The sequence below is a fragment of the Crinia signifera genome, chromosome 4 (assembly GCF_055691185.1).
Source record: "Crinia signifera chromosome 4, ASM5569118v1, whole genome shotgun sequence".
Lineage (NCBI taxonomy): Eukaryota > Metazoa > Chordata > Amphibia > Anura > Myobatrachidae > Crinia > Crinia signifera.
In genome coordinates, this window is record NC_139220.1 from 312851870 (window position 1) to 312878702 (window position 26833).

Sequence of the window (26833 nt, forward strand, 5' to 3'; positions counted from 1 at the left end):
ATTTGTTTTTGAGCTGACAGGCGGCGTTTCATATCCTACCATCTAGTGGCTGCTGGTGAGTAAACCACTTGAATTCCCCCCATAGAGGTGAGGAGCAGCGGTATATTGGACGATATAGCACCATCCTATCATGCAGGGCAGTAGTAGTAAACAGCGATGCAGGAGATGAGAGGGGGGAGCCCATGCTTGGATCCTGAGCTGCAGAGCTTACAGTCTAGTAAGCGAACAGGGCAATGACAGGCTGGGTCCTGAGCTTATCCCTTGGGAGATGGGGGAAACACAGCAGCGGAGCTTGCACCTCTATGGTGTCCAGCTGTAACATAAGGCGTATGAGCAATGCAATATATATTATATATATATATATATACTCACACACAAACACTACACAGTGAGTGTGACACACACATGAATAATACATAGGGCTCCAGCAGCCCTCCCCTCCCCCTCATAACCCTCCCTCCCCCCTCCCCCCCTCTCCAAGGCCCCGGATGTCAGTGACGTCACTAAGAGCCATCTTTTGTCAGAGGCTGGAGAAGAAGAAGGAGACCGCAGCACCAGAGACTCATCAGCACCCTGCAAGATGTGAGTGACCCCCCCTCTGCACTGCAACATTGCACCCCCACGCACACACACTGCACCCACATATACCCACTGCATCCATGTACAGACTGTACCCCCCAGACACACACACACTGCAATCTGCTACAGTGTCACACCAACACACACTGCAATCTGGGCATTTGCTCTACACATACACACACCACCCTGGCTGTGTGTCATTGTCACACACTATGCAGCAAGATAGACACACTGCAGCCTGTATACACACACTGCACCCAGCTATGTGCCGTGCAACACACACACACACAATTGTAGGTTAGTGTCCACAGTGATCCATATACACCTCCCATAGTTACATCTGTGTCACACACATGTATGTTGTTTCGGTAGTGCCACACACACACACACACAGACTGTTAGTGTCACACGCTTGTACATGGCACACATTGCTGCAGTCACACACACTACACGTCACTGTGTGGGGTAGTGTCCTATGCATGGGGGATAGGTGTTGGTATCACACACATGGATGTTGTGGGGGGGAGGGGAGGTGACACACTGCACCCCATTGACGGGGTGACAAATACGGGCCTGGGCCTAGGTCTTCCCTCTTGCCCGAGGCGTCTGCACCTCCCCTCCCCAGTATATAGTGTAATGTGTACGCAGCACAGACCCCATGTTGTCATGTCAGGCTTTATTACGTCTTGCAGTAAAGGTGGTGGGGGAATCGGTGCACCCCCCCATGCCGAGCCCCGTGCCTCGTTTACGCTGACAGGCACGGCCCCGTCTCGGCTTAAGGAGTGCGGTGTAACGAGGCACAGCACGCTGCTCGGTGTCCGCATCGCACAAGGTGCAGCCAACTAGATGACACGCTGTAGGGAGGCAGGGTGGGGGGATGGGGGATTATGGGTGATGCGGGGGTGTACATGGCTTGCAGGGTGGCCATAGAGGGCTTGCAGGGACAGAGAGCCGTCATTATGGCACAGCGTCCTATACGCCATAGATGATGCTGACTGGAAGAGGCGACAGATCCCCGTACACCTCCCCAGATATGCAGCATCATTGGGGGAGAGGACATCTTCTTAAAGGGACACACTCTGCGTCCATCTGTGCAGGGCCAGTCCTACCCTGCGTCCCTGTGCACAGAGGGAGACCTACCCTGCGTCCCTGTGCACAGAGGGAGACCTACCCTGCGTCCCTGTGCACAGAGGGAGACCTACCCTGCGTCCCTGTGCACAGAGGGAGACCTACCCTGCGTCCCTGTGCGCTGGGGGGGCACTCACTATCCCCGCGTCCCTGTGTGCTGGGGGGGGCACCCGCGTCTCTGTGCTCTGGGGGGGGAACCACCTGCCCCGCGTCCCAGTGCACTAGGGGGGGACGGGGACACCCACCTTCCCCGCGTCCCTGTGCGCTGGGGGGGGACACCTACCTTCCCCGCATCCCTGTGCGCTGGGGGGACACCCACCTGCCCCGCGTCCCTGTGCACTGGGGGGGGACGGGACCCACCTTCCCCACATCCCTGCGCACTGGTGGGACACCCACCTTCCCCGCATCCCTGTGCACTGGGGGGACGCCTCCAGACTGCCTTGGTGCCAGCTGCAGGCCCACTGTATGTGCATACCTGTGTGAGAGCCTTACAATATAGTATGTCAGTATAGTATGAGTCTGCACTGATCAATCTCCGGGGATTAATGTGCATGAGTCCTGAGCCCGCTGTCCCCTGGAAAATCTATAGCGAAATATAGATGATGACCTCTGTGTCGCTTCATCTCATTGCACCGTATGGCTGTCACTTAGGATGCGGAAGCTTGAGGCCCCTCCAGCCTGGCAATGTGACCCTGGTTGGGAATCCTGGGGTGAGGGGTCATCAGGCGCACCATAATGCAAATAATTCTGTGACATCACTTATAGTTAATGCACCATTATTGTATCTGCACTGATTACACGTGTGTGCGAGAAATAAAAACTGCCACAAGCTAAGAGAATGAATCCAATACAAATTGCAGATAACACAAAGTAAATAAATTCTGCAAACAAGCTGTTTATATAGTATAACATGACTTTAAGGTGAATAAATCACATTATTCCACCTTCTGCTGTAACACCCCCCCCCCCCCCCTCAATCCACTAATAATTAGCAGCAGTCAGGCAAAGATTAGAAGAAATGACCCATCCTGCGGCCTGTAGGTAATTCTCCCGCCAGTTTTATAGTCTTTGAATCTGTTAATGACGTGCTTGTGGTGTTATTAGTCTTCTGGGCCGCTATTAAGTAGTGTTGCTATCCCTGTGTTGTGGGACTAAAACTCCCAGGATGTCCTGCCCACTATCAGCTGACAAAGCAGAGCGGGGAGTGTAGTTTGACCTATAGAACAGCTCATGGGGCCCGATTCAGATCTGATTGATCTTCGTAACGAGTCCGCTGATGACCTCAGCAGCGCTCCCACCCAATGGCCAGGGAACGGCTGCATTTTTCTGGGGCACTCCCAGATAATACTGGGTTATCGCCCCCAACCGGCCACAGGGTGTACATCACCCTGGGAGCAACCAGCGAGGGCTCTCCATCGATGGCTGTCTTCGCACAGCTTTGCGCTTGTGTGGTCATCCGATTATCGGCAGAATAAGGCAACTAGAAATGATGGGAGTAACCTCATTTGTATAGGTGGGTGGAGCCCTGTGTATTCCGGTGCAAGGGCGAGCCACTGTCCTCGCGTCACACAGCTAACTGGGCCGATGCTCCCATGTTCTGGAGCGACGTGCATTTGGTGGAGCACTGAAGCTCGACACCTGAAATAGGTCAATGTGGGTAAGGTCGAGAGGGTCGGAAGGTACACACGGTATCTGGACTCATGATAGATTGACTCTACGTCGACAGTCATAAAGGTCGGCCGCTATTGGTTGACAGTCAAAAAGTTGGCATGAAAAAGGTCGACATGTTTTTTTGTTATTTGAGCCGACCATCCACTACGGCGTGGAGGGAGAACATAATGGTGTGCCCGAAGCATGGCGAGCGGACGCGGTGCCCCGTAGACAGTGTCCGTACCGACCTATGTCGTCATAGACACCCCAAAAAACATGAAACTCATGTCGACCTTTAAGACCCTGTCGACCTATAGTGGTCGACCGTATGACTGTCGACCTAGACATTGTAGATCTAAAATACCATAAAGGTCAATATGAGTTTGTGATGTTTTTTTTTTTTTTTACCCCGAATGTCGACACGGTCTACATGGACACCATCTGTACCAAGTGTACCGCATCCCCTCGCTATGCTCGGCACACTATTATATTCTCCCACCATGCCGTAGGGGGTGATATACCGCCTGTCGGCTCCAAAAAAGGGTGAAAACTCATGTAGACCTTTTGGACTGTCGACCTAATGCTTTTGTTGGCCTTCCGACCCTGTCAACCTATTTCAGGTGTCGACCTGAGGCCTGTTGACCTTCAGTCGTTGACCCAATGCATGTCGACCTTAATAGGGTCAACCCAATGACCATATCCCTCCCAAATAGCGCTGTGGCTAAAGGTGCCCACACACTAGAATGATTTTTTTTGCTGATTTTGGTCCGATGCGCGCTCCCGTGGATCTTTTGCTAATGGTGTGTACACACGGTGAGATTCCCTCGCTATTCGACTGCTAACTCTGTACTTTTTACATACAATTCATACAATCTGCACTATATAGTCATTGCTGCCCTGTCTATCTGGATTTCGATATGTGCTGCCACGTGAGCGCGCATCGGGATCGCAAGGTAAAAAACCTGTGCGATCTGCATGCGATTTTGACTATATAGTAAAAATCTCATGCTAGATTGTACCGTGTGTACACAGCATAATGCGGGGTACACACCAGGACGACAAGGGTCCGATCCCATCAATCTAGATCCAATTCCGACCGATTGGATGTACAGATGTAACGGGTCTCATCTTTGCAGGGGATGGCGATGGCGTCGCCATCCCCTGCCCCGCCACCATCTGTATGCCGGAAGGGGACGCGCGCGCACGAGGTGCGCACGCGTCCCCTTCCGACGGTGCTGCCCTCGGTCGCCCGGTGCCCACACCGGGCAACCGCACCCCCCCGCAGCCTCCTTGGGTCCCCCCCCCCCTGCCCCTCGAGCGGGAGGCGGACAATAATGCGTCCGCCTCGCCGCCCGGATACTGAGACGCGCGTGGGGATCAGTCAGATAGCGGCGCCGTGTTGCTGGCGATCCGCCAGCAGCATGCTGCTGGCGGATCGCCAGCAAAGACGAGACCCTATACATCTGTAGATTGTATGTTGTTTGGGCCCTTTTCTGTCCTGTTCCAATCCCGATCGGATGCGCGGTCCCGCGGGTCGGTCGGTCGGTCGTTATTCAGACCCTACCTGCAGCAGGTAGGATCTGGAAACGACCATACACCCGGGTGCGGGTCGCCATTGGATCGGAACCCGGTCACAGTGCACATCGTGAGCGGGTCGTGCGCTCAGCGTGATCGCGAGCGGGTCTGACGAGACACTGGTGACCCGCTGCATCGTGAGCGGGTCGTCCTGGTGTGTACCGGGCATTAGTCTTCTGATCTTACATGCTGCATGAAAGATCAGAAGATTTAACAAAAGATCCATAGGAACACACACGGGATCTTAAGAGAAATCTTTTGTAAAGATGTGCGCTTGCCTGAAATCTTTGTCCAGGACAGGCCAAAGATTTGAAGGCTATTTATGCGCACATCTTATGATCGCAGATCTTTCTAGTGTGTGGGCACCTAAGGTGGCACGGCATCACAGACGTAGATGTACGTAAAAATCATCTGTAGCCAATTGATGAGATTTATTGTATTTGAAATTGGCAGGCGGTCTTTTTAAAGTAGACCCATAATATTGTTATTATTTCTACTTCTGGCGGGTTATACCCCTTTTACACCGCCGAAAAATCCAGGTCTGCTGCGGGTCAGACCCGGATCATCGGCGGTGTAAATGGGGTATATCCGTGTCCATTTACACGGGTCCTCTACCCAGGTCCTGAATAGGACCCGTGTAAATGGCGGTGTAAATAGAGGCACCCGCAGCGGGTCCACAGCGTGCAGCGCTGGGGAAGATGTGCCCAGCTGCTGCGGGAGGAGGGGGTCCCTGCGGCTGCTGAGGGGAGGGGGTACCTGTCCTGTCAGCCTGCGGTCGGAGCTCAGCGGAGGAGATGATGTGCACCGCTGCTGTACCATCCCCCGGCAGCCGGTCCCTGCGGCGAATGGACAGTCAGTGTCGGCGGTCCTTCCAGCGCATAGGAACTTGTACTAGTTCCCATGCGCCAGAGGGACCCCTGCCACTGACTGTACATTCGCCGCAGGAACTTTGCGGCTGCGGGGAGTGGTACAGCAGCGGCGCACATCATCTCCTCCGCTGAGTGAGCTCCGACCTCAGGCTTACAGGTACCCCCCTCCCCTCAGCAGCCGCAGGGACCCCCCTCCTCCCAGCACCTGGGGACAGCACTCCCCATCTACCCCCTAAAAAACACTGAACCTGGGTCAGCCCTGCCTAAATATTATATATATATATATATATTATTTAAGGCAGGGCTGACCCAGGTTCAGTGTAAATGGTGCAGACCCAGATCAAAGTGCTGTGTAAATAAAGCAGGGTCAGACCCTGGATATTCCAGCATTCAAAGACCAGGGTCCGACCAGGGTTTTTTGTGTAAAAGGGGTATTAGACAGTGACAGCAAGCACCTCATTGGCTGCCGTGACTTGGTGCATACCATGCGCTCGTACTAAAGTTCACCCTGACTGGGGATGTCTCAGCATTTGTCATGTGCACAGGCCACAACCTGGAGCATCAGGCAGAGGGAGGGTTTCGGATGGGGGCAAGTCACTATCAATTTTCTGTCAGCTGATAAACCACTGAAGGACAGGTTTAACGAGCGATCGTCTTGTTACGAATGTAAAATGATGCTTCAGCCAATCAGCTCCTGTCTTTTGTCAAACCTATGACACGAGCTGATTGGGCTAGAGCAACATTTATAACAAGTGACCGCGCTCATTGGTAAATGTGCTCGTAAGGGGTCTATGTGCAAACTGGGTGCACACTAGGCGATAAATCGGACGGTTTATTTTTATTTTCAGCCGTTTCGGAAGGACAAATCATCCATATTGCTGACTGTGTACTCACTGTTGCATGCTCCTCTGCGCCTTTTGTCCCATCTTCTAATCGAACTGCAGTGTAGAAGGATCAGTAGATAGTGTGAATGTATTGTTAACACAGCGGTTTGGAGCTGATTGGTACTTTGGGCCTTATTCAGATCTGTTCGCTAGGCTGCGTATACTTGCCTGCCCACGCTGTCTCGCATCCCATCACAAGCGAGGGGATGTACAAGAACACATGCAGCTGAAGGGGACAGAAATCCTTCGATAGTTGCCTACTATCGAAGGGTTTCTCTCCCCTTCGGATATAAGTCAGTCAGAACTGACTTTTATTACCGTCGGAGATCGACGAAAAGGCATCGACCCGCCTGCAGAAGCCTATGGGATTCTTACCGCAGCGCTGTGTAAGGGATCTGTCACAGATCCCTCCCAGCATGCCCTGCGGTCGTCTAAGACCCGGAAGTCCAGCGCTGGAGCCGCATTGCAAGGGACAGCTCTTATCGCAAGAGCTGTCCCTTGTGTTAATGATTGCATATGTTAGAGCAAATACGATCATTAGAAATGCGAAGCCCGGCGGAGGGGATGTTAGAACATCCCGCCCTCAGTCCTCAAAATGGCTGCTTCTATTGTGGATAACGCCATGTTTTGATCCCTCACTCTCCTCTTCCTTATTTTACAAATAGACTCGTGGCCTTTGTAGTTTTAACACACTGGGCGACTTTTGGGTAAAAGCCGCTCAGTTTTCTCGTCTGAGCGGTGCCGCCCAGTGTGTACGGCACAGCGGTGAGCGCTGCTGCACACTCCTGCATTATCGCTGCCGGACGCCGCTCATCTGCCGGGATTACCAGCAGATGAGCGACGGGGAGGACGGCTTTCCATAACGTCCTGCTATGGAAAGCTGTCTACCCAAAGGGAAAATTCAGGGGAAAAGATGCTATGGGGCAGATTTATTAAGATTGCTGATGTGATAATGTGGCTGGTACTTTATCAACGCCCAATCGGCTCTCAACTGTGTGGTTTTAAAAATGACAGGTAGATGCTGATTGGCTGGTGATAGAGGGCGAGATGTACTAAAGGGAAAATGCGGTAAAACTCCAGTTTTACCGCATTTTCCTATGTACTATTACCCGGCAGCACCGATATTTCCGGGCAGGGTATCGCCACCTTTGGGTGGAGATACCCTATAGAAGCCTATGGGCTTCTTTTCCCCGCGTCGCCGCAACTCCGCCGCCTCGCCGACCCCCCCTCCCTTGGGCTTACCTTCTTGCAGGTCCTCCTGCACCCCGGAAGGTAAGCTGTTCCTCCCCCTATCAACGCAGCCGGATGTCCTTCCGGCTGCAGGGGGGAGGAGGAGGCGGCAGAAGCCGGCTGGGAGGTGACGGAGACCCCCCGCAGACCAGAGTACAGGTATCGCGGGGGGTGTGTGGGGGGGGTGGCTCCGTTACCGCACAGCGGTATCCAATCCCGGGATCTCAGGATTAGACTGCACATGCCCAGTCTAATGCCGGGCAGCTTTCTGAGCACCCGCTCAGATGCTGCCCGGCTGTTCCTGACCCCGGCGGGTCACACCGGCTGACTTTCTCCTTATCACGGCTCCACCGCACAGCTACCGCTCGCCGAGCTCTCCCAATTAAGTAAATGTGGGGTGCGGGACATTTTTCTTTTTAGAGATGCCTATCCCGGGATTAAGCATTTTTCAATCCTGATTCCCGGGATTGGCATCCCTAGTTTGATTATACATCTGCACAATCATGGAAATCCTTCAATCCTGGTCTGTTAAGGTTAAAGACTGAGGGGCAGATTTATTAAGCTTGGAGAAGAGATAAACTGGAGATAAAGCGGAGAAAAGGTAAAAGGAGATAAAGCACCAGCCAATCAGCTGTGTTTGAAAAAGATAGTTGGGAGCTGATTGGCTGGTGCTTTATCTCCTTTTACCTTTTCTCCGCTTTATCTCCAGTTTATCTCTTCTCCAAGCTTAATAAATCTGCCCCTGAGTTTGCTGTTAGGGGATGCTGAAACTCTAGCAGGGCATGCTGGGATGTGTAGTTTTACCACAGGTTGGCTAGGCCTGTCTAGACTGTAAACTGTCACGGGCAGGGCTCTCTGCACCCTCTGCACTCCCTATGCTAGCAGCTGAAATCCTGTCTGCCCGCCATCCCAGGTCATACAGGCGAAGATAAATAAAACCTTCTAAATAGGTTAGGTGATGAAGTTGCCCTTAGCAACCTATCGTTTTATAGAATCTTCTTGTTTTTAACCTACATGCACATTGCAGAGTTCACATGCTTGTTGCCAGGGGTTACGTGCTTATTGTCTGGGGTATTGTGCTCATTTCCAGTGGTTTATTGCTAATTTCCAGGGGTTTTGGGCTCGTTGCCAGTGGTTACATGCTCATTGCCAAGGGTTACTGTTCAGAGCACTCCCGAATTCCACAAACCGGGCAGTGCTGGGCCTGCTGCCTTCCCCTGACAGATGCTAGTAGGACCACTAGCACCTCCTCCTTGAAGAAGGCAGCCATTTATGGGAGGCCATTTTTGCAGATTCCATGTTGTCGGCCTAGAATCTGAAGAAATGATAGTGATTGCAATATCTTCACTTACCCGTTTTTTTTAGAAGGTTTTTCCAACCCCCCACCACAATGATTGATTAAACCCCCCCATCATAATAAGCTGTGGTGACCCAAGGTGATAATGGATCTGTGACCGGGTGACCTTTATCAGGTGATCAGACATTTGACGCTGAGGTTGAATAGATCAGGCCTGGCCAACCTCAGCGCTCCAGCTGTTGTGAAACTACATATACCAGCATGCTTTGCCACAGTTCTAGCATTTCCATAACAGAAAATATGTGGCAGAAATGACTGGGAATTGTAGTTTATTTTTTTTTTTCAATGCTGGTTGAAATTGGTGGCTAGCATTGACTGGTGCGTTTGAGTTGTAACCACGGTACAAGGGTTAACCCCTTCGCTGCTTGGCTGTCATTTTAGCCACATAGGCCAAGTGACGCTGCCGGAGTGCTCTGTATTCCTGAAGTTAGGTGAACTATCAACTAGTAGTGTGTCCTTATGTAATTATGTAATTAATGTCCTTTTGTCGCTTCTCGGCCTTTTGGCTAAGATCAAGTGTAGTATCTGTTCTTATCAGTTGGGTCTGGACCGCCCCCCTGGCAGAGAATAGAGAAAGGTTGGACTAAACCACCTTGCTACTGAGCTGAGGAACGGGAATGCCTCATGTTCTGGGCGGGTGCAAAGTCTCACCGAGTATCTTCATCCTGCCGTAGGGGGGGTGCACACCCTCCTACTGGTAGGGAGGGGAGAAGCATCGGGCCTAGTAGATGGGGCTCTTGTTCGGGGGTCTATAGCCTCCGAGGGAGAGTCACTCGAAAAGCCTGGTCTAGTATCCAATCCCAGGAAGACGGGAAAAGCTGGGACCGAGTAGATTGCTCTCTGGTCCGGGGGTAACATGTCGCCCCCGGCCAGGGAGACAGCGAAAAGCCCAGCCCAGTACTCAATCCCTGGGAGAGGTGAAACGTCGGGACTGAGTAGGTGTTTTCTTCTCCTTCGGTTGGTCTATTCGGCCGCTGCGGGGGAGACTCATCGAAAAGCCCGGTGGAGTATCCATTCCCATGCCGGGGGGCCGGAAAGGGCCTGCTGGTGAGGCGGAGAAACACTTGGTCGGACGCTGACTGGCTGGCTGCTTGGAGTCCGAGGCTGCACTGTGCCCCCGGGAAAACTCGGGGGTGCCGAACATGCACGGGTGATCCCAAAATCACCATGCACTAGTATGGCACTAGCACTGCGCACTTTCCCTCTAGGTATGCGCTTCACGTCCTTACCTCGTACTTTTGGATGGGGTAGGACAATTTTTCACACCCCCACCCTGGCCTTCTGGCTAGGGTCCTTTATTATTTATTTCTCTTCCCCCTCTCACGTTTGTCACTTTTCACGTTCCTTGTTTTTTGTTAGTTTTGTCACGTTTTTTTGGGTTGTGTGGTCGACCCTTTCGGGCCTTCCATTTCCCCAATGTGCCGAAGCTCTCGCCTTTTGGGGAGAGCTTCGGTCCCCCCCGAGGACGACCCCGAGCCGCAAGGCGGAGGGAAGTCCACAGCGGGTCTCTCCAAACCATGAGGTGCGGAGGACCCACCGTCCTAACCCTTTCGGGGGTTGAGGAATGAGGGTCTCTCTAAGCTTCGGCGAAGAGGACCCACCGTTCCCTATTTTCCCCTCTTCGGCCTTATGGTTGAGAGGGGTTAGGGGAAAAACGGGCCCTGCCTCTTCGGAGACGGACCCATTCGATCGCACGGCCTCCTTTGCACGTGTTTAGGCACAGCACTGGTAGTGGGGAGCACACCTCGGGCTCCTGAGTTTTTTCAAACTCAATTAATGTCCTTTTGTGTCTAGTGTCTTTTTCATACCCTTCTTAATGAACATTTCTGGCCCATGGCTCCTAAGGCCGGTTTCACACACTCCGGCTCCTGCCGGATGGTGAAATCCCGCACGGCCAGGGAGCCGTGCCGCACACATTAGTTGTGAATGGACACTATTGTGTCCATTCATACGGGACGGCCACGGCCGCAGCCGGATCCCGCCACTGGAAGGGACGGCTGCCGGGCTGTGGCCATCCCCTCCATGATAAACTACTGTGTGCGGCACGGCTCCCTGGCTGTGCGGGATTTCACCGTCCGGCAGGAGCCGGAGTGTGTGAAACCGGCCTAACAGTGTCTGACATTGCAGTACTAGTGTTCATTCTCGCACCTGCTACCTTTGAAGACCCATGCAGTTCCTGTTCCCTGCCTGGGGTGTCGCTGTCTGCTCTGGTGTTTCTAGTACAGGTCTGGTTTTCATATAAGTGCTGATATACAGACCACACTGTGCTAGAAGCACTACAGCAGACAGCGACACCCCAGGCAGGGAAGAGGAACTGCATGGGTTTTCAAAAATAGCGGGTGCTAGAATGAACACTACAGTACCAGTTGGGTGCACCAAATACTGGTGAGGTAGATTTTGTGGAAATTTTGACGTCCACCATAACAACGTTCATCACATTGATGCTGATGGTAGGTCAACAAAACGTCCCTGGTGGTCTTTCAGTGACTTACCCGATACCTTGGGGAAAATGTACTAATATGGATATTCTATGTCACATGGGATGTTGCTAGGGGCAACCAATCAGATCCTGTCTATATATTTTAAAGAGTGCTAAATAAATAAGAAGTAGAACTCCCATCTTAGTAAATTTATCCACTTGTGTCCAGTGGCGGCATCATGATAACTCCTGGCCTTCCTCCTAGTGCTTAACCCTCCCTCCCATAGCCTAACCCTAACCCTTCACCTAGTGCCTAACCTTCCCTCCCATAGCCTAGCCCTAACCCTTCCCGTAGTGCCTAGTCTTAACCTTCCCTCCCATAGCCTAGCCCTAACCCTCCCCCTAGTGACTAACCCTAACCTTAGCTCCCATAGCCTAGCCCTAACTCTCCCCCTAGTGCCTATCCCTAACCTTCCCGCCCATAGCCTAACCCTTCCCTCAGTGCCTAACTCTAACCTCCCTGCCCATAGCCTATCCCTAACCCTTCCCCTAGTGCCTATCCCTAACCTCCCTGCCCATAGCCTAGCCCTCCTCCCAGATCCTAACCTTTCCTTCCATAGCCTAGCCCTAACCCTCCCCAGTACCTAACTCTAACCTTCCCTCCCATAGCCTAGCCCTGACCCCCCCCCTAGTGACTAACCCTAACCTTACCTCCCATAGCCTAGCCCTAACCCTGCCCCTAGTGCCTATCCCTAACCTTCCCGCCCATAGCCTAACCCTTCCCTCAGTGCCTAACCTTCCCGCCCATAGCCTAGTCCTAACCCTTCCTGTATTGCCTAGCCCTCCTCCCAGATCCTAACCTTCCCTCCCATAGCCTAGCCCTAACCCTCTAGTGTATCACATTCAATCAGGGCCATAGGTTTGTGCCAGCGGGGAGAGGCACTCTACATCCTCTGCTGCCAGCTGCTGCGCCTGCCGTGTCAGTCTGACAAGCTGCAGCTTCGGCAGCGCTATGTGTCTTAAGAGACCCCAATACCAATCCTCCACTGACGGTCAGAGAGAGAGAGACTGCGATAGCGATGGGTGGGCAGGAGATTTTCAAAACTCCCATTCAAAAGAATGGGAGATAGCTGATTGGCAGAGAGCGCTCTCTCATCCAATCAGCGGCTGCCCATTCATTTGAATGGGAGTTTTGAAAACTGCCCATCCGCCGCTACCACATCCAGCCAAATCGCATGCAACCCTCCCAGGAAGCTGCCAGGAAAATTAAAGGGAAATATGTTCTGCATTGTGCCTCCGAGAAGTTGGACCTGTGCATAGGGACCATAACCCTAACCGCACCTGGTGTAACCTAGCTCTAACCCTCCCCCATTTGTCTAAACTCCCCTCGCATATTCTAGCCCTAACCCTCCCCCTAGTATCTAGCCCTAACCCTCCCCCTAGTATCTAGCCCTAACCCTCCCCCTAGTATCTAGCCCTAACCCTCCCCCTAGTATCTAGCCCTAACCCTCCCCCTAGTATCTAGCCCTAACCCTCCCCTAGTATCTGGCCCTAACCCTCCCCCTAGTTCCTGGCCTTAACCCTCCCCCTAGTACCTGGCCCTAACCCTCCCCCTAGTATCTAGCCCTAATCCTCCCCCTAGTACCTGGCCCTAACCCTCCTCCTAGTATCTAGCCCTAACCCTCAGCCCTCCCCTCACGCAGCCTAGCTGTAACGACCCTTCCATTAGTCTGTTGCCGGTCCATGCAGAATATTGACATTGTGACGATGTTGACATTCTACAGTATATCCTCGCACGTGGATGGAAGAGTGTTAAAAAAGTTAACAAAACCACGTTTATAAAATGTTGTCGACCTTAGACGCAACCGACCTTTTATACCTGTCGATCACATGGGGTTGAACTGTAGATTGTCAACCTGCCATCCGGATACCCTCCCTTTTAAGTATAGTGACTTCCTTTAGTGCTATTGGGTCAAGCATTTGACTAAGCGTGGTCAACCACAGCATGGCCGATCTAGACGTTGTAGATCAGAGGACCGGATATGGGTTATATTGGGCACACACGGATGAGTGTCCGGTTCATGAGTGGTCCATGGTCTTACTGGCTGTAGATATGGCACTGGGACCATAGTTGCCGTGGAGGCGAGCTGGGCTGAGATTTGGTTATGGCCTACCTGCGAACGGGGCCCTCTTGTGTATGAGCTTAATATTACTGGGCAAGATGTTTATCCAACTTTGGCCACTAGAAGTCTCCTCTTGTAGTTCTTAAGGTACATGGTAGTATATTGGTCGGTCAGGTATCTGCACCCAAACATTTCGATTACACTTTCAGTGGTTATGGTAGACAATGTCTAGATTGACAGTCACTAGGTCCACCACTAATGGTTGACAGTGACTAGGTCGACATCTTGAAATGGTTGAAATGTCCAAGTTCCACTCTGACAAAAGGTCGATACAAGCTTATGATCGACATAGACATGGTCAACATGAGTAATGTTGACATGAATTTTTCAAATTTTTTGGTGCCTGTCAACATATATCGACATGGGCACCTCTTGACTATTATATTCCCACTTTACACCCACTTGGATAATAAAGTATGGAAAACCACCTTTAAAGACTCAACTTGAAAAACTCATGTTGACCTTATTCAAGTTGACCATAAGCTTGTCGACCTTTTGTCAAGTTTGACCTTTTCAAGGTGTTGACCTAGTCACTGTCAACCATTAGGGGTCGACCTATTGACTGTCAATCTAGACATTGTCTACCCAGTGACCGCGTATCAAGTCAGCTCGGTAGAAAGCCCAGTGGACATAGTGTCCATATGGTTGACATTGCCAAGATCGACACAGGGAACAAGTTGATATGGCGAGAGTCACCACATGATCAGGTCGACAAAAAAGTTTTTGGGGGACTTTTTTCTACTCTATCATCTGCTCGGAACAAAAAAGTAGTCTGAATCATAATTGGGGGTCCATGATGTCATTTTCTCATGTTGATGTTTTTGTCAATGTTGACCTTTTGTCTATATCCATCTCGTCACTGTCGCCATGTGGTGTCATCCTATTAACTGCTGACCTAGACACTGTCGGCCCTTTATACCAGCGCTTTTCCACCTTTTTTAACTTGTGGCATACCAAACAATTTTTTAATATTGCCCAGTCACACCATCAGAACCCCACAGGAAAAAAAACGGTACTTGTTTCCTAGCACGGCCACCCCGATTTACATCGGGGTGGTCGTGTCGGAAAAATCGCGTCCATCCCATGCGATTTGGTCGCATGCGATGCGATCGACGCGACCGACCCGATTTTTTGATTGAATCAAATGTAAATCGGGTCCCTGGGACCCGATTTTACATTGGATTCAATGTAAAATATTCCCTAGACCCGATATATCTGCAGATATAGGGTTAAGCCCCCAGGCCGTACGTCAAGGCGTCTCTGTCACTGGGGGTCCCTAACACTGGGTATGGGTCTGGGGTGTGGGCCCCCAACATGCCGACACAGGCTGACTACTCCAGGGCAGCACACAAATGAAAGTTAGTAGGTGTTAAATAAGAAGCACATAAGTGCTATGTAGGGAGGTGAAGGTGTGATTAAAATAATACATACAATGTGATAGGGAAAAACATAAATGTTAATAAAGTGTTAGGGTGTGCTACCCTGGAGCAGACCAGCCATACCAACAAAGGGGGAATCACACTCCCAAACCCATCCCATGCACAATAACAAATTTATGGGCCTAATAGCCCAGTGTAAGGCCACATGATAATGGCTTACAACATCTGAGAGCCAGCTTACCTGGAGATACCCCTGGCTTCTCCAATGGCACTCAGGTGTCAGCAATCCCTCCTATTGCTGACCCATCTATGCCTCTCAACTGCACAACACTTTTATTGGTAAGCTGCTCAATCAGAGGTCTGTCATTCAGGTGCCAACAGGGAGGGGTAAATCTGGTTAGGAAAAAAAAAAACAGTTTGTATCCCTATTGCACACTGAATGAGAAATATACATATAATAATCAGATAATACAGAGATCTTGGTTGCATATATCTGCAGATATAGGGTTAAGCCCCCAGGCCGTACGTCAAGGTGTCTCTGTCACTGGGGGTCCCTAACACTGGGTATGGGTCTGGGGTGTGGGCCCCCAACATGCCGACACAGGCTGACTACTCCAGGGCAGCACACAAATGAAAGTTAGTAGGTGTTAAATAAGAAGCACATGTATTCTGTATCTGTATTATCTGATTATTACTAGGCGAGCATTTCCAACCCAGGTACTTCACCACAATTCTTAATTTCTCTTGGATCTTGCAGTCCAATTAGAGTGAGATTATACACAGTTTTCGACCATTAGAAAGTATTTAAGATAACAATAAGTTGTATTGCCAGATAGTGTGCCATTTGTTACGCATTTATTAGATATGTGTTTATGATAACCAATATGGTTAATTGAAGACGTGCTTAGTCTGAAATAATCCTTTACAGGAATACGCTGATATTACAGCCATATTGAATAGAGGCATTTAGCCCATTTTCAGACCCAGATATCATATTTTCACGATCTTATCTCAATTTTTTCTATTCATGTTATCTGTATGTCCTTGTCTCATGTTCGTCTCTTGATCCATTAACAGGATCAATTTTAGTATTAATAAAGTTGATATTTTAGACTGATACGTTTATATTATAGAAGGCAGTGCCCCACCCGGGAGTTTCTTTCCTGATATTCTCCCTTGAATATCAACCCGTTTCCAATTGTACTTACCATACTCCCCGGGAGCACCTCCACAACGAGATTATAACATAATTTACTCACTCACATGTTGACTGGAGTTTAACCTTCTTACCTGCTAGCAAATCAGTCCTGTGCACCTGGCCCCATCCCCTTCCCCTTTCCCCATTTTTTCAGCCATTATAATGGCACAAGACCGACGCGATGCTCACGATTTCAATGTTAAAAAATATTTTAACATTGAAGCCTATGGCAAAATCGGGGGCATCGCGTCGGGACCAATGTTAAAGGTCCCGACCGACGCGATGCCCCCCGATTTTGTACCTTTGCCGGCAAAATGGACCTGATTTAAAAGGAAATCGGGTCCATCGTGGGGATCGTGTACCTTAACTTAAAGGTACACGATCCCCACGATTGTGGCTGTGCTAGGAAACAAGTACCAAAAAAACACATGGGCACCCACAGGAAACAAATAAACCCATTGGTCCTAATATGAAAAAACAATCACAGGTAGCAAAAATAAAATCTATTGACCTCCTATGAAAACAAGAGACTAGTGAATTCCAGTTGAACTGGTGGAGGTGGCTGTAAACAGGATCCGGTGGCACACTTGAGTACAGCCCAAGGCACACTAGTGTGGCTGAAGAACGCTGCTTTATACCATAACCGTGTCACCGTAGTGGTTAGGTAGTTCTGTGAAGGGAAGATTTAAACCGTCACATCTGTATTTTGTGTTGTCACTGAGGACTCAGCTGTACACCTACTGTATGCCATGTGAATGCTACAAAGGGTCTGTTACTCAGCGGATCTTTGCAGCTTTCCTGACTCACAAGGAATCACGACTTTCCAAAACCCTCGCTGACGGTTATGACTAATTCAGCTGCCAGGACCGAGCCACTAATGGCTTACTGAGATTTCCACTTAAGCTCCTGCTTTACCACGCTGAGCCACTAGAGGGAGCCGTATAATGTCGTTCCTCAGCATGTCCCTTTGTGGAATACCCAGGGAAAAGCAGGATTAGATTTCCCATGTACTGAACTCCTGACTGCAGGTGGCAAGGTCATACGCCTTCTTATTGCTGATCGCCAGCCAGGGCTGCTTGGATTCTGCATAAGAAAATGAATGCATTGCCATTAACGAAAACAAAAATTGAAGGCAAATCTATTTGCAAAATTTGTACGCAAACCGTTTTGGAAAACAAGTATGCACCCGTATGCACCTACGTGTTCTAAACTGGCGTACATTGTGCAGTTGCAGCTGTATAAACAATGAGCTTGCTGTTGGTGCATCGATGCTCAAGGGTCATTCTTTGAAGAATATTAACCCTATGGATCTGAAAGTTCAATAAATAGTTTTTCCCGGATTTAGTCTCATTACTTTCCAGACAGACCCTGTACATGGGCCGTTCAACCAAACAGCCGACATATATCAATCATACGATATCTCTGCGAACGGCATCGCGCACAGACCTAGAACGGCGATGTGGTGTTTGCTTATCACTCTAGCCAAAGGCATTGGAAGATAGGGGGGGGGGGGGGCAGATGTAACATGTGCAGAGAGTTAGATTTGGGGGAGTTACTTTGTTTCTGTGCAGGGTAAATACTGGCTGCTTTATTTTTACACTGCAATATAGATGCCCGTTTGAAGAACAAAAATCCCACCCAAATTTATAAAGTCTATATGTTTTTTTATACTAACTGGGAAGTTACCACCCCCCCAGCTTCTGCCCTCCTGGGGGGATAAAAAGGCAGTTGGCAATATAAGACCTCAGCCCATATAACTGGAGCATTACTATGTCTAGTATTTGAAATACACTTAAAACCGACTGATTGGGAGGCCGTCTCTTAGACAAGAAGGTTGACAGTCAATAGGTTGCAGGGTTGGCTGGTTTAAAAAAAAAAAATTAACCACTGTTTACCCATTTACTATATGGTCACATATGCAATGCGATCTGGATGGGATTTACCACCCATTGAATCAATATGAATGCATCTCAGAATGGCGGTAGCCCAGGGACCTGATTCGACGCTGCCTGAGTGATACATAGGGCAGCATTGAAACCTATAGAGGATGTGGGACGGAAGAGATCAGAGTTTCCTGCTGCGGTCCCTCAGTTATACATGCGCGGGTACTTAATATTTGTGGCTAACCCCCGAAAATGGGTGTTTTCGGCGTATTAGCCACAATTATTTAATAGTAAATGGGCCCCATAAAGAGGGGAATCTGATAAGAGAGGTGCTAAATCTGCCTATCATCAAGCTTATCCCCCCGCATTCCCACAGCACAGGGAAAAATAACACAGTTAACACTCACAATCTTAAAATATAAACACAAATATATTAAAAAGACATTACACAGAGAAACACCTCCAGTGCAAATGCTTAACGGTACTTGTTTAGTTTCACGGCGGCAGTTACATACTTAGCGTAGCGTCTCCCTTTCAGAATCGGCCTCATGTTCCCGCGACCAGCGTAGTCAGTCAGAAGTAGCATAGTGTAGTCAGCGTAAGCGTCCCTGTCAAAACGGCGTAGTGTGACTAGCGTAGTCTTCCTAGCGACCCTGTCAGAAACAGTGTATGATATGACAGGTGTGAATGTGTTCCCGAAACACCCCCACCATCCCCGCCAGCCCGATGCGTGGCGAGTGCAGCGAACCCCGTGAGGGGAACGCGTTACGCGTCCTACCGACCTTTTCATACCCCCACTATCCACGTCGGCGTGGAACTGATTTTATAAAGCATGGTGAGCGCAGCGAGCCACTGAGCCTGAAGCATGGCGAGTGCAGCGGAATACATGTGAAGTTACCCGCGTCCCCTTGCCGGGCTCAGTGACTCGCTGCGCTCGCCACACTTTATAAACTCAACTCCACGACGATGTGGATAGTGGGGGTATGAAAAGGTCGGTAGGACGCATATCGTTTCGGACTGGCGTGGATAGTGGAATAAACAAGGTCGACAGCTGTTATGTCGACAAGTGTCATTGTCGGCAGGTTTACTAGTGTTTTTCAAATTTTTTTGGTCAGTGTATTTTTTGGAATAATGCTGCACCCCCTATACCCGACTAAAATTTAGACGCTCTAAGGGTCTAAATTTTTGACGCTCCCTTTTGTTAGCGGTTTGCCGGCGCTGTACTTAGACGCTATAGTGTCTACATTTTAGAAGCACCCTTTAAACGCCCCCTTTGTTAGCGGTTTGCCGGGTTGTCTAGTTTAGATGCCCCCTTTGTTAGCGGTATCCCGGGCTGTCTATTTCTCTGTGGAACTACAAGTGCCACAATGACCTGTCAGCGCTAGGCTGCCGCGGAGTCACTACGCTGACAACGTAGTACAAGGCAGCCTATGAGCTTACGCTGATAACGTAGCTTAGAGACGTAAGGCAGCCGTTGGGCGTACAGCTGCCAGGATTCAAACGTAGCGAAGAGCTGCCGCCGTGAAACTAAACCACTACCTGCTTAACTTCTCTTTTTATTTGTGTTTGTGCGCTCTCTGAAAAGTACTTTTGCATGTTTTCATTTTGTTTGTTTTTTTGAAAAATTGGTTTAATGGAAAGATTTCAAACCGAAAAAGTTTAATAACTTTGGATTGTTAATGTTGAAAAGCAGGCAAGGTTTCTAATACCGTACATAGCAATATCTCGCAGTATTATTATAATAGAAGTTATAAACCTGTTTTTTTCCAAGCCTGATTGGCCGACACATAAAAAAGTTCAACATAGGGGCGCCAGAAGTAGCAGAAGTAGAACATCGTTCCCCCCATGCGAACAGGCGGGGGGAGCGAGTGAACCAAAATAAGGCCCATTGTTCCTTTATTGTTTTTTTTTACAGATTCCCAGAATGGAATTGTGTGTGTAAAACACCTGGGGTGTATACTTTTTCTATGCCCAGTGGTAGGAGATAACAGAGAGCGGTAGCTTTTAAATGCAGATTGCCAAACATCCAAAGTTATGTCAAGGTATGGCAAAATGGCCGCTCTTCTAGGTTTATACTTTCGGTTGGGTTCTCCTTCTTATGAGGCTTTGGGTTTATGATCTCATATCCTCCTGCCACCTGTGTTGCTGTGTTATTTATCACATATATGTGTTATGTCAAGTGCCCATTCCACCTTCCAGGTCTGCCCCAGCTGCCGGCCCCCCCGCTGCCCCAGGTGAAGGTCCTCAGGCTCCCCCAAATCTCACCAGCAACAGGAGGCTCCAACAGACCCAGGCACAGGTGGACGAGGTGAGTCCGGAGGTCGGGAAGGTTAAGGGGATTGTGGGTGGTTAAGGACTTGGTATCCTTCCAATAACTGCTCTCCTTTCTCCCGGCAGGTGGTGGATATTATGCGCGTGAATGTAGACAAGGTTTTGGAACGAGATCAGAAGCTGTCCGAGTTAGATGACCGCGCGGACGCTCTGCAGGCTGGAGCCTCGCAGTTTGAAACCAGTGCGGCCAAACTTAAGCGCAAATACTGGTGGAAGAACCTCAAGGTGCGTCTGTCGGCTCTTCTGAAGGAGTCCTTGCTGCGCCGATGCTCTGTCTACTTCACCTTGCTCTCTCTCATCATTATCCTCACCATGCTGCTTTGTCGGATTTTCCATATCTCCATCTTTCTTGAGCTATGTGCACACACTTCGTTTTGCTTTAGATTCGATGTTAGATTCGATTTTCTGTCATATCTGGCATTAGATCTTCCCATTCAATTTGGCATTAGATCCGTACTTTTGCAATAGATATCGATTTCGATATCGAATTCGATTGTCATTCATGGTACATTGTACACATTCAATTTACTGGTTCGAATTCGATATTTCCTTGGCTGCACAGTCTATTTTTCTTTTCGATTTTGAGAAAACGGGAGCGCGCATCGAATCGAATGCAGATCGACAGTGTCCTAAAAACCATTCGATGTGGATTCGATTTTGCTTCTATAAGCAAAATTGAATCGATAACAGCGAAAAATCTGCAAAGCGTGTGCACCCAGCTTTACATACTAACCTCTCTTCTTGGTTTACTTCTGCTTGTCTTCTTGGTTGCTCCGTCCTGTCTCTAGGAGTCACTAATATAATTTTCCTTACATAAAGTTTCCTGAAATAGTACAGTGGCAAGATTTCTACATTGCTTTTATTTATTTTTCTGTAGTCCTTGAATTTCAGGAAAAAAGAGAGAGGACAATCACTCCCTTTACAATAAGTTCTGGCCTATTATTGGGGGAGAAGTGATATTTTCTATGCATGCAACGTGTCAGAGGCAGGCTGTGACTTTGGAGAAGGGTGGATGATGATTTTTCCAGTGGCCTGTAGTGGAAGACTTAGCAGGGGTTTATACTGTATACAGTATATTGTGATTGTAAAATTTACAGTTTAGGGGCAGAGATTTTAAGGAGTAATATTCACAAATGTTTCAGAGCAAATTCTTCCATTGTGGACTGGAGGAGACTATTGATATATTGGAGTAGGTCCAATAAATGCAGAGGAATGTGGCCATTCTTTCTCCTTCCCTCTAGTCTTCCTCATTCATTCCTTCTGGTCTCCCGCTTTTCTTTTCCCCTCTCATCTTCCTTCTCTTCTTTCATCTTCTTGCTTTTCTCTTCTCTTCCCTTTTCTTCCTTACTCTTGCTTTTTCTTCCTTACTCTTCCCTTTTCTTCCTTACTCTTCCCTTTTCTTCCTTACTCTTCCCTTTTCTTCCTTACTCTTCCCTTTTCTTCCATACTCTTCCCTTCTCGTTCTTACTCTTACCTTCTCTTCCTTACTCTTCCCTTCTTTTCTCTTCCTTACTCTTCCCTTCTTTTTATTTCTCTTCTCTTCCTTACTCTTCCCAGTTTTATTTCTCTTCCCTTCTCTTTCTTACTCTTACTTTTCCTTACTCTTTCCTTCTCTTATTTTCTCTTCCTTACACTTCTCTTTAATACTCTTTTCCTTACTCTTTCCTTCTCTTCCTTACTCTTCTCTTTCTTACTTTTCCTTACTCTTTCCTTCTCTTCCCCTCTCTTCTCCCTTCTTTTCTACTCTCTTCTTTACTCTTCCGTTTTCTTGCTTTTGTCTCCTTCCTCTTACCTTCTCTTCCTTTTTCTTCCCCTTTTCCCTTTTCCTTACTATTCCCTTCTCTTCTGTACTCTTCCTCTCTCTTTTTCTTCCCTCCCTTCTTCTCCATATATTTTCCTTCACATTTTTCTCTTCTTTTCTCTTTCCTTCTCTTTTTGTCTTCCCTTCTCTTCTTATCTCTTCCTTTTTCCTTCCCTTCTCTTCCTTATGGGCATACACACAGGATGAAGTGAGGGCTATTTCTAAGTGATCTCACTTGTTCGCTTAGAAATGAAGCACAAATCGCTCCCTGTGCTAGATCGCTCAGCACAAAGGCAGAGTTGCCCCATGTGTATGGGGCATTACTTCCCCCTCTTATCTCCCTTCTCTTCCTTACTCTTCCCCTGTCTTCCTTTTTCTTCCCTTCCCTTCCTCTTTCTTTCCCTCTTTCCCTTCTCTTCCTTAGTCTTCCGCTTTCTTTTTTTTAACTAAATAATTTTATTAAATAATTTTTTCATTACAAAATATGCAGAATAGTGTACAAAAACAATAATACATTAACAGCAGTTCTGCATTAAACAAGTCTTCCCCTTTCTTCTCTTCCCCTCAGCATCATTTTCTTCCTTACTTTTCCCCTCTCTCTTTTTCCACTTCCCATCTTTCCATACTCGTTCCTGCTCTTCCTTTCTCATCCCTTCTCTTCTTTCCTCATCCTTTCTCTTCTTTTATTTGCTTCCTCTTCCCTTCTCTTCCTTCCTCCTTCCTTCTCTTCTTGTTTCTTCTACTCATCGCTTCTTGTCTCCCTTTTTCTCTCTTCCTCTTTCATCTTCGTTCTCTTTCCCTTCTCTTCCTTACTCTTTCCCTTCTCTTCCCTTCTCTTCCTTAATCTTCCCCTCTTATATCTCTTTCCTTCTCTTCCTTACTTTTCCCTACTTTTGCCTTTTTATCTTTCTTCTGTTCACTTCTCTTCATTTTTCCTTCATCTCTTTCCTCTCTTCTTCCCCTTTCTTTCTTTCCTTCTCTCCTTTTTTCCCCTTCTATTCCTTACTCTTTATTCTCTTCATTACTCATCCCTTCTTGTCTTCCTTTTCTCTACCCTCTTGTCTTCCTTCTCTTTCCCTTCACTTCCCGTCTCTTCCTTCCCCCTCTTATCTCTCTTCTCTTCCTTACTTTTCCCTACTCTTCCCCTCTTATCTCTCTATTCTTTTCTTCCCCTCTCTCTACTATTACCTTCTCTTCCCTTTTCTTCCTTGTTCTTCCCTTCTCTTCCCCTCTCATCTCCCTTCTATTTCCTCATCTTCCCTTTTATTCCCCTCTCATCTCTCTTCTATTTCATTCTCTTCTCTTCCCATTTCTTCCTTGTTCTTCCCTTCTCTTCCCCTCTCATCTCCCTTCTATTTCCTTCTCTTCCTCTTTCCTTCATCTCTTCCCTCTTGTCTGCCCCTCTTTCTCTTTCCTTCTCTTTCTAACTCTTTCCTTCTTGTCTCCCTCTGCTCTCTTCTCCCCCCTCTTCCCTCCCCGTTGTCCTCACCACCCTTCTTCTGCAGTGGCTATGCCCCATGCCAGCTCCCCTGATGCTTTTACCCTCTCTCCACTTCCCTTTCTTTCTTCCAATCTTTCTTCTTACATTGTGTTCTCCTCTCTCCTCAGATGATGATCATTATGGGAGTGATATGCGCCATCATCCTCATCATAATTATTGGTGAGTTATATATATGTGTGTGTATATACTGACTTCTTTTATCTGTGCTGTGTTCACATAGCCGACTGTACTAACCGCTTCTTTTTCTCTCGCTTTTTCTCCCCTTTATTCTTCTCCTGTTTTCTCTTACGTGTGTCCCCTCCCATGTGTGTGCCACTCCCCTGTGTTCTCCCGTGCCCACTCCCCTATGTTCTCCCGTGCCCACTCCCCCATGTTCTCCCGTGCACCCTCCCCTATGTTCTCCCGTGCCCACTCCCCCATGTTCTTCCGTGCCCACTCCCCCATGTTCTCCCGTGCCCACTCCCCTATGTTCTCCCGTGCCCACTCCCCTGTTTTCTTATGGACACTCATACTTCCTCTGTCACTGCATTGCTACGATCCTTACACCCCAATGTTGTCATCTTTGTCGCCTTCAGTTTACTTCAGCACCTAAGGACAGCGTATCTCTCCCCGTCTCTGTCACTTTTTCTCCCCCCTCGCCGGATCTGTCATCTACCCCAGCTGGGACCAGACAAACTTCAACATTAACCCCCCTTTCCTGCCTCTCCCTCTGCCCTTCTAACACGGGGAAGTGGGACCCCCCCCCTCCCCATATTGTGCAGATGCTCTCCCTGTAAATACCCACTGACTGGAAAACCCCTAACTTATATACACACATTATATATATAAATATATATATATTTAATTTGTCCGTGTGCAGGTTTTTCTGTTCCCTTGTTTCCCGTGACGCTGTGTCTCCGTGATGTTTATACCCCCTGAGAAGGGGAGGGAGGGGCAGTAACCCCATAACTGGTCTCTATTTACCCCCTACTGAAACAAGTCAATTGATGACTTAATGGAGGAGGATTGTGTGCGTGTGTGTGTACAGTATGTATGTGTGTATAAGAAATATATATATTTATCCTCCGTTACCCCCTCCCCTCTCCTTGTGGCCATATCTCTTCTATACTTCATATGCGGTGGGCTTGACTGTAGGACTTGTTACCCCCGTGGCACCAGGCTTTCCCAGAATGCACTGCTCCGCTCTACAAAATACTTGGATGATTTTTTTTTTTTTAATCCATAGGGCACTTGGGGGGGTTACCCTCTTTCTTCCACTTATCTGGAGGGATCTAGTGTAAGGATTGGGATTATTCTCCTGGGTTGCCCCTTTCCACCCACCCTTGACTCCATATTCCGCTGGTATGCCTTGCAGGAGGCAGGATCACCAGATGGCAGAGAGGTCAGGTGGGGGGGGAGAGAGCGGGCGGTGCGGCTCTGGGGGATGAAGGGGAGGGGAGGGCCTGTACAGAAGTAGCAGAGGGCAGTTTTGTTTTCTCATCACCTCTTGTCGCTAGGAGGGAAGTGGCACTTGCAGGGTGATTGTAGACGCTGCTCAGTAATACCCCCATTGGGGGTAAATGGAAGAGGGACTCGCTGTTACTGCCACCTCTACTACGCAGTCTACTAATGAGATGCAGTGGGGTTAACCTGGTCAGATCCATAACCTTATCCACTCCATGACTGTAAAAGAACGCCCTCTTCCCCTCTCGTTACTTACCCCTTATATCCAAAACCTGCATGGGATCAGCCATTATGTAGCTGCCACCAGCTGGGGCAATAAGGCACATGCACCGCTGAGACACCTACCCCCTCTCCCCCCTTCCCACAGTAACTTGTGTGCCTGATTGCCCTGTCCGCCTGCAATGTCTCATTAGGAGGGAGGGGGTGAGTGCGTACAGGGGCAATAGGGTAAATCTCCCCCTCTCTCCTTGTTACCGACCTATGAAATACCCCCTCCCCTTCTCCTGTCCCCACAACATAAATATTAAAATAAATGTTGTTTAACCAAATATCCAGTGTCTTGTTTCTTTTTGGTGCTGTTGGGGGGTAATAACTTGCTTACCTCTCTAATGTGATGAGGGTGCCTCATTCCTGATACAAAGAGGCACGTTTTACAGTGTGGCCCAGAAAGTATGTTTATAAGGAGCACCTATTAACGGCACACCATAGAGGTGGCCATTTTGTTGGCTGTGTCAGTATTCCTGAGCGTCACTTCCTATAGCTTCTCTAAGGTCCAGTGGCTGAGGAATTATAAACAGCAGTGATGTCATTAGAGGCCAGTGATGTCACTGGCCTCTAATGAAGCGATAAGTTGCTCGCTTAATGAATGGTGATGATTGGTTCATCTCACCAAATAGCTGCCTCTGCTGTACATGTGTTTGTAACTAATATCATTTATTATTATTATGATTATTATCATTTATTTATATGGCGCCACAAGGGATCCGCAGCACCTAACAATACATAGATGAGCAAAAAAACAAATAACGAATTGCAGTACAAGATAATTTTGGACAAGTACATGGTAAGTAAAGAGAGTTGCATCAGGAGACAAGGCATGGAAGCAATGTTTTGGGAGGCAGAGTTTTATATATATATATATATATATATATATATAATTATAAGAAAAGCACATGAGGAGAGAGGGCCCTGCTCCGGAGAGCTTACATTCTAAAGGGGAGGGTTAGACAGACAGGGGTGACACAAATGGATCCAAGGGATGGCAATGTGATAGTGCCTCTTTACAATGCATTGGTGAGACCACACTTGGAATACTATGTTCAGTTCTGGCACCGCACCTTAAAAGGGACATCATGGAACTGGGAGATGATTGGTCACTAACAGGCCTGTACTGTGGCTCGAGGAAAATTAATTCCGTACTGAA

The 26833-nt window shown here is 48.6% G+C and overlaps 1 protein-coding gene and 1 pseudogene across 1 annotated transcript; both read left to right on the forward strand.

The window, feature by feature from the left end:
• The first annotated feature begins 444 nt into the window (after window positions 1-444).
• VAMP2 (vesicle associated membrane protein 2) lies at window positions 445-25958 on the forward strand. The gene is made up of 5 exons (XM_083185509.1): window positions 445-582; window positions 20534-20642; window positions 20732-20890; window positions 24075-24126; window positions 24543-25958. Coding segments are annotated over exons 1-5 (339 nt in total). The 5' UTR covers window positions 445-580; the 3' UTR covers window positions 24560-25958.
• On the forward strand, window positions 9759-9866 carry LOC146076314 (U2 spliceosomal RNA; annotated as a pseudogene).
• Window positions 25959-26833: the final 875 nt, after the last annotated feature.